This window comes from Lactuca sativa, chromosome 4 (genome assembly GCF_002870075.4).
Source record: "Lactuca sativa cultivar Salinas chromosome 4, Lsat_Salinas_v11, whole genome shotgun sequence".
Classification (NCBI taxonomy): domain Eukaryota; kingdom Viridiplantae; phylum Streptophyta; class Magnoliopsida; order Asterales; family Asteraceae; genus Lactuca; species Lactuca sativa.
The window spans coordinates 147,228,187-147,235,807 of record NC_056626.2 but is presented as its reverse complement, the minus strand read 5'-3'; the positions used below and the strand labels follow the sequence as shown (position 1 = coordinate 147,235,807).

The 7,621-nt window shown below is 33.5% G+C and overlaps 1 protein-coding gene across 1 annotated transcript; it reads right to left on the bottom strand.

Moving 5' to 3' along the window:
• Positions 1-277: 277 nt before the first annotated feature.
• On the bottom strand, positions 278-3,102 carry LOC111892241 (probable folate-biopterin transporter 3). Its single transcript, XM_023888312.3, has 5 exons — positions 2,458-3,102; positions 2,075-2,334; positions 1,680-1,775; positions 1,444-1,614; positions 278-1,160 (listed from the first exon to the last, which is right to left on the bottom strand). Exons 1-5 carry the CDS (start codon positions 2,786-2,788, stop codon positions 567-569), a joined length of 1,452 nt encoding a protein of 483 aa, XP_023744080.1. The 5' UTR covers positions 2,789-3,102; the 3' UTR covers positions 278-566.
• Positions 3,103-7,621: the final 4,519 nt, after the last annotated feature.

Here is a 7,621-nt window from a genome sequence, read left to right as displayed (position 1 = left end):
AAATCAAAAAATTGACTGAAAAGAAAAATCGACCTCACACAAAATGCACTTTTAATAGGGTTAATGTCATAAATGGCCAAACTACTTGCTTTTTACAAAACACAATTGTTATAAAATGTCATAAACCAATAACGAACTATTTGTTGTTTTTTTTTCACAAACTACCATTTAAATAGTGGTATTTTGTGTGCCCTAAGTTCAAGTTGCTAACTTCTGATAGCTTTTTTTTTTAAAATCAATGGTGATTTATGAAAATATTATTAGTTTGTTACAATGATATTAATCTTTTTAATACATACATTCTTCTAAATTGTTTTATTACAAATCTATGGATGCAGTATATGATTTTATAAGCTTGTAAGAATGATTTAAATCTCCTAAGTGAGAGTAGTATATTAATGTGAATACATGAAGTAAATTGCATTCTATAAACCCCTACTTCATTCCCACTTACTTGTTCTATAGCTTGCATCTGTTCAGGATTGTTCAAATAATACATCTCCAAGTCTTCTCTTTCTGTGTTCATTTCCCACTCTGATTCATGATCAACAACCACCAATCACAACTCATACACCATTGTTAACCAGAGACATCATTTCCGCACTCTCAGACTCCAATACATCATCGCCCTTTTTTGTCATCAACAACTCAGATGGAAGAATTGAAGAATTCGGATCATTTCTAGGAACCAGAAACAAAAGCGCAATTGGAAAAAGCCTTGCAAAGCTCCGAATCAATATCGCGACCCACAAATTATCAAATTCAATTCTCGTGACATTTAGGGCATGAAGCAGTAGGCTTCCAGCCCACGAAGAAGACAACATTCCAACATGATCGATTGACATTAGCAAAGCAAAGAAAGTGCCTTCGATTCCAGATGGACATAATTTGGAACTGAGAACAAGAAGTGGCATCCATTTGAGACGTGCGATCATTTTAGAAACTGCTTCGTCCATTACTACAAAGATGTAATCCGGTACACCGAATTTTAGGTTTAGACGTAATACTAATGCTAAATCGAGAAGACTTGAAGCACCAAATAGGAGTTGAGTCCAAAATAGTACACTGCGGAAGGGATAGTTTCTGAAGACATTTTGGTATAGCAAAACACCCAAAAGAGAACCGATTGCACCCACGGAAAATATGGATCCGATCACTTCCTGCGTCAAATAGTGTTTGTTAGATATGTAGGGTCCAGAGAGATTAGACTCCAACATACATATAGGTGTGACTTTACTTGCTCTGATACCATATTAGATACATGTGGAGTCCTAGAATTACTTGTCAAAAGAGTCATTAAGGATACCGTGTAGACTCCAATATACATAGAGGTTGATACCATATTAGATGTGTGGAGTTTTAGGTTTTCTCTCCAAAATAGGCCATATGCAAGTGTGTTTAGCTAGCTAATGTGGGACTTTATACGGGGAAGGGTTAATCTACCTGGGAGAAAGATGGGCCAGCCTTTGCATCGGTGTACCAATAGAACATTCCTTCATGTATGCTCACCCCCAATGCAAGTGATAGATACATATACAAACTGGGTCGCCAAACATCCGGGCTTTTTAGAGCTGTCACCATAGTTTTAATAGCATCAAAAAACTTTTGGCTAACCTACATATCATTAAAGAATGGTTCAATCATAGCAATAAAAAAAAACAATACCAAAAGAAACCTACCCGTTTGTGAGAATAACCGGTGACCAAGGGCTCTTCCAACATAAATCCAACCAACATAACCAACCCGGCTGGTATACTTAGTACACCAAATACACCCTGCAAACCAAATTACATTATTAGCCATTAAGTTCACATTTATTAAACTAGATTGTTTTGCTATGTCATGTCCAGTAGACTTGACAATTCGTGTATTCGTGTCATGAAAACGTGTCAGCTACGAATTTTACACGATGAGAAATAAGCTTTATCTCAATTTTTAAGATGTATTCGTGTTGTGTCGTGTCTCAGATTCGTGTATTCGTGTCTAGAATTGTCAAGTCTTGTGTGAAATGAAATCTTTTGTCCCAACTGTTTTGTCATGTCATGTGTGAAATGAAATCTATTGTCCCGCTAACCTTAGGTCCAATCATATGAACAAGAACACCGCTCAAAGCAAACCCAACAAGCTGGCCAATAGAGGAGCTAATACCACACAAGCTCTGCATGTCGCCAGCAAGAGAAGGATGGCTTATGCTATTCTCTGTCACACATGCATCTATAGTCACATCTGCTATAGCAACCCCTGCACTTGCTGTCATAAAAGACAATATTGCCCATACAAGTGACAAGTTTGTGCTAAAAGCCGGTACTAGCATCGCCATGGAACCGATTAAACCTGAGGATATACATAACTGTCCATCAAATTGATACAAAAACTTGCTAAAAATGTAAAATTTCATCACAACATCATTTGATTTTGCACTTGAAATAAAAAAAGTGTTGGAAGTGTGGAACATACCGGCAAATATGAAGTAAGGGCGTCTTCTTAATCTGAAAATGGGAACAATATCAGTCATAAGACCCCAAAGAGGCTTAATAATCCATGGAATTTGAATAATCCCAGAGTAAAACTGTGCTTCGGAAGGTTGTAACTTCTGCACATCTTTCATGTAGTATTGTACGCTCACACGATACAGACCAATGCTCGTGCCCTGATTGATTCCGTACACAATTACGACAGCTAGAACAAATCTCCAGCTCAATTCATCGCTCAACATTCTAATCCAATTTACAGGTCTCCAGATCAAATTCCCATCTTTTCTTCTTTTAATGTTGTCTGCTTCGTCCATCTGAGCTGAGTTTCCAGCAGAACAGTCAAAAAGAAGTTGTTCCTAATTCGAGAAACTATAAGATGCCCTAATAAGTAATAAGAATAAGAAGTCGATTGTTTTTTTCCTGAAATGGATTGCTTGGATTTGATTCAATGATTCGAGTTTTGGGGAAGAGATTAATTGGAAGTGATATTGGTATTGGTTAGTTGACTAGGTTGTTCGATGTGGCATTGGAAGTTGTGTTGTGGGTTTGTTGAAGGATGCTGACTACAATGGAGAAGGGTTTTCGCCTTTTTCCAAGAAAAGGGGGAAATGAAGATCTCAACTGTGCGTGTACGATCTTCTGTCCTCACAAGTACCCAGACACCATGACGAGAGCATTTTTTTTTTAAAGTTACATAAATGGTTATATGATTTGATTAAATTTGCACTTTTAGTCTAATTTTCGAAAAAAATAATAGTTCCTATCTTTGTGGTTTTTGAATTGTAATTTAGTTCATGATCAATGTTTTAAAGACCGGTTGGACTAGAAATTGGGGAATGGAGTGTTCGATTATCATCGGTCTTATGTCTTTTTATGAACCAAAAAGAACCGACCGGTTTAGAAAAATCTGATTGAATCAGTTAAATTAAAGTGGTTGAATAGACTAAATTAAATAAGAATACATGGAAAAGTACCAATTTGTAAAATAATCTTTGGTGGTTTTCACATTTATTTATTTTTCCTTAAATAAAAACATATGATAAATGTTATAAAGTTTTTTGTATGTTTTTATTTAGCTAAAACTATATTTTGTTTCGTGTTATATTTTATGTTCTTTTTTATGTATGTTGATTGATGTAAAACTTATGGTTATGTGTTATTTTAATGTACTTGGATTGATATAAAACTTCTTTTTATGTGTATTTTTAATGTTTTAACTTGTACGTCAAATTTTTTTATTTATATGTTTATGTATATCTAGGAAAATAGAAAAAATGATGAAAATTATAGAAACCGGTTGACAAGACGGTTGAACCGATTAACCCGTTTGAACGGAGAATCGGTCACCACACCGATTCATCTAAAAAACTGGTTTTTAAAACATTGATAAAAATATAAAATTATAATTTCTTTTATTTTTCAATATCTTTTATTTTCATTTACTGTTTATAATTTTCAATGGTATAAACTTATAAGTGTAGAGGATATCCACCTATTCAATCTATTTGTCACTTTAGATCCACATCCGTTATCCTATCTTTCTCTCTTCTATTTTTTCTAATTCACAACAAATAAAAACTGATCTTTTCCAACTCATTCAATTTTTATATATTAAAATAAACTCAAACTAATTAAAAATATATAAAACTAATTCACAAACAACTTAAAAACATACAAACACATTTTAGTATAAGTTTTTATGCATAATATACAAATAAACATAGCTTGTGTGTGTGAGAGAGAATGTGTGTGTGTGCATGTGTCTAGAGAGAAAAGAATGGAATTAATTACTTATCCTGCTATACTATACCACATGTTACTCAAACTCGTTATCTCAACGATACTACCAGTACCGCCATCCTCAACCATCAACCCGCTCCTATACCCTCCACCCTAAGAACCCCACCCTCAACCGATCCTATTTTTAGGTTTGGTCCTCTTTAATTTCTATTTTATGGATGATGTATTTTTTGGTGAGAGGTTGTATCAACATGTGAGATGTATTGTTTGGATAATGAGATGTTTTTATCATTTTCTAGGAATGAAAATTAAGTTGAAAAAAAACAATTTAATAGGGATAAGGGTCAATTTTGAAGAGGTTGGGGAAGTTGGGGATATTATGGGTTGTTGTCCGCGTAAAGTCCTAAAGTATCTTTTAAAGGGGTAGGGGTCGATTTTGAAGAGTGTATCATTGATTGTTTTATCTAATTGGAAAGCTTAGGCTTTATGTATATGGGAGAACCGGAGAACCAGTTTGCTAAAACTTATTCTAAAAACCTTGGTATTTATTATGTTAGATTTTTAAAGCACCGGAAGGAGTTCTTAAGTTTTTAAAAGCCTCGATATGCTAGTTGTTTGGGGACGGGAAGTGGGTAAGAAGAAGATGTGTTATGTTAAGCGGATTTTTTTTGGTATTTAAAGATGAAGGTGACTTAAGAAGTGGAAGTCATTTTTTTCATTAAGTCGGCCTTACTTTATAGATGTTGGTAGAGACTTATTCAGTGTTCTAAAAGGCGCGTCATAGCGCGCGCCAAGGTGTGCCATGACGTGAGGCGTGGCTTCGCCATTACGAAAAGTTTCGTAACGTTGCTGTTAGGCGTCATGCGTAGCAAGGCGTGATACTGCGTGTCATGGCGCGTTATGACGTGTTATGACGCGTGTTTTTTCGTATGAGACATATTTTTTTTGCTCTTTGTTATATCTTTTCCAATCGGAGATACAAGTATTGTGTTTTTTGTTAAATTTTTGTTATTAGTTATTGATATAACACTTCTAAAAAGTAGTTATACTTAATATAAATTTATATTTATGTGGTAATATAATTATAAATTAATACAAAATCGCCGCCTTATATCACGTCTTGAAAAATGTCATAACTCGCCATGGCTCGTTAAGTTTGAGGTCTGACCTTGCCGCCACGTCACGCCTCACGCCATTTAGAACCTTGGACTTATTTATGAACTTAATTCATTATGAGATTTTGAATTATGGTTATAAAACACATGAATTGAATGCGGCTATACTACTGAATTCAAACCAAGTGAATAGCAAAGGGGCGTGAAGAAAACTACTAGGTGGAACTAATTTTTTTATTTTTTATATTTTTGAAACCGACAAATATATTAAAGAGATGAACTAGTTCAGATAGATACGCAAAAGAAGAGACTAACCAATCATCTTAAAGATTATATTTTTACCCTATGTTTTAACCAATAGTATACCGTGGACTTAATGCAGCAAAAAATGAAATTAGTTAGTACCTATAAAATCAGTATTTGAGTTTGAGACTTTTTATTAGTTAATTTAAATAAAAGCGGTGTGGACATCGGTTCTATTTCATGTCCTATTTGTGACATGCATATTGTGATATTGATACTAATGATCATCTCATTACGTCATGCATTATGTCTTCTTTGATTTGCAGACAAATTAGAAGATTGTGGGACATTAATTGTCCTTTTTGTAAGGTGACACAGTGGCTTTCTTGGGTAAACCATTCAAGTCTCAACATGGTGCAACAAAATCGTTTAGACGTTGTCGTTTTAACTATTTTTTGGGCGCTTTACACATTTCGTAACCAATTGTTTTTTGGGGTGAAAAAGTTATCAAAAACGCTTTTTTGATAAGATTCTGGCATGGTCTTATATTTTATTAACTAATAGAAGAACCAAATTAAAAGTGAACCGGAGATAGGATAGATATTGAATCCGACTTTTGCTATTGTTTTGATGTAATTGTATTTTTCAGTACCTTGTTAGTTTTCAATAAAATTTTGGATATTAATTTTTTTTACTAGATGTGTACAAATCTACTAAATACCAAGCATATACCGTAGATAATATGTTAATTGTTTGACGATTTACATTTCAAAGCTTGTAAGTATCCAAAAAAAAAAAACATTAATGGTCATTGTTAGAGGTAGTTTCCTGGATAAAACGGGTCAGTGTGTATTGTGGCCAAGAACCATGTAACTTAGCCCATAAAATGTAGGAAAAGGCCCGATTATACGTAGATTTAAATAGCTCACTCGCTTGCTACTCTGTTAGACAATGACTTTTCTTCATCATATGCATACTTAAACAATATCCAAACGACAAGTATCATGTCTTGAAATATGGTAAGTCATTCCCCAGCTAAATAATAACAATATAATAAAAAATTTGGTAAAATAAGATTATGTGTCTACTCCATGTCGCCAAAACATAGTCAATGTCGGCATTTAATTTGTTTAACTAGAGAATTTCACCTAAAAAGTAATAATAAAGTTCATCATATGAATTTCACCTAAAGTAGTAATAATAATTTGTTTCAGAAAATAATCCAATTTCAACCAACAAAAATATTTCAAAAATTAATTAAGGTGTCTAAACGGTAAAATAGAATGTCTTTTTAGCCAACCTCGTATATTATATAATACTTAATCCGTCCCAAAATTATTGTCTATCTTTCCTTTTCGGTTTGTCCTAAAATAATAGTTCACTTCTGTTAATAAACATCCTCTTTACCAAAATATATCTCATTATTACTAACAAATTTAAACATTTAATGAGTGCATTAAATGCAAGAAGGGGTAAAGTAGTCATTTTATAGATAAAATAAGTGATAATTATTGTTTTTCTTAATCTATGTCTTGTCTCTGGATAGTAGTTTTTGGAGGGATGGAGTATACAAAAGGCGGCCTAAGTATATGTTAAATTGTCCTAGGGTTCAAATATCTGTGACATAGGGTGAGATAGGTGGATTTTAGGTCTATAATAGAAGTAGACTAGATTGTTGTTTCAAAAGAAAAAAAAAAGTTCATCAATACCGCTAAGATAAAATGCTCTTTGGTAGTTATAAACTTTATACAAGACTAAAATAAACTTTTCTCATGGAGTTAATTTTTTTAAACATGGAATTTTTAACAAATACACTAAAAAAAATCTTAAGCTATTAACAAATAACAAATATGTAAACATTCAATCACTTTGTAGTGCATAGAGAGGGCCATGGCCATGGGCATGCATTGAAGAACAAGGGCCCCTTTGTGAAATGGTCATTAAAAGGAGCCGCAAATATGGTACACCTAAAATATAGGGTAATCACTCCAACCATAATTTGAACCATAAGGACCCGAATACCCATATTGAACTTAACAAATACACTCA

Excerpts from the sequence above, each read along its gene's own strand:
- LOC111892241 (XM_023888312.3), bottom strand. The coding sequence starts at position 2,788 with ATGGACGAAGCAGACAACATTAAAAGAAGAAAAGATGGGAATTTGATC. Across the intron at positions 1,776-2,074 it reads TTCATATGATTGGACCTAAG|GGTGTATTTGGTGTACTAAG; the intron begins GTTAGCGGGACA and ends TTTGGTTTGCAG. Across the intron at positions 1,615-1,679 it reads CCGGTTATTCTCACAAACGG|GTTAGCCAAAAGTTTTTTGA; the intron begins GTAGGTTTCTTT and ends AATGATATGTAG.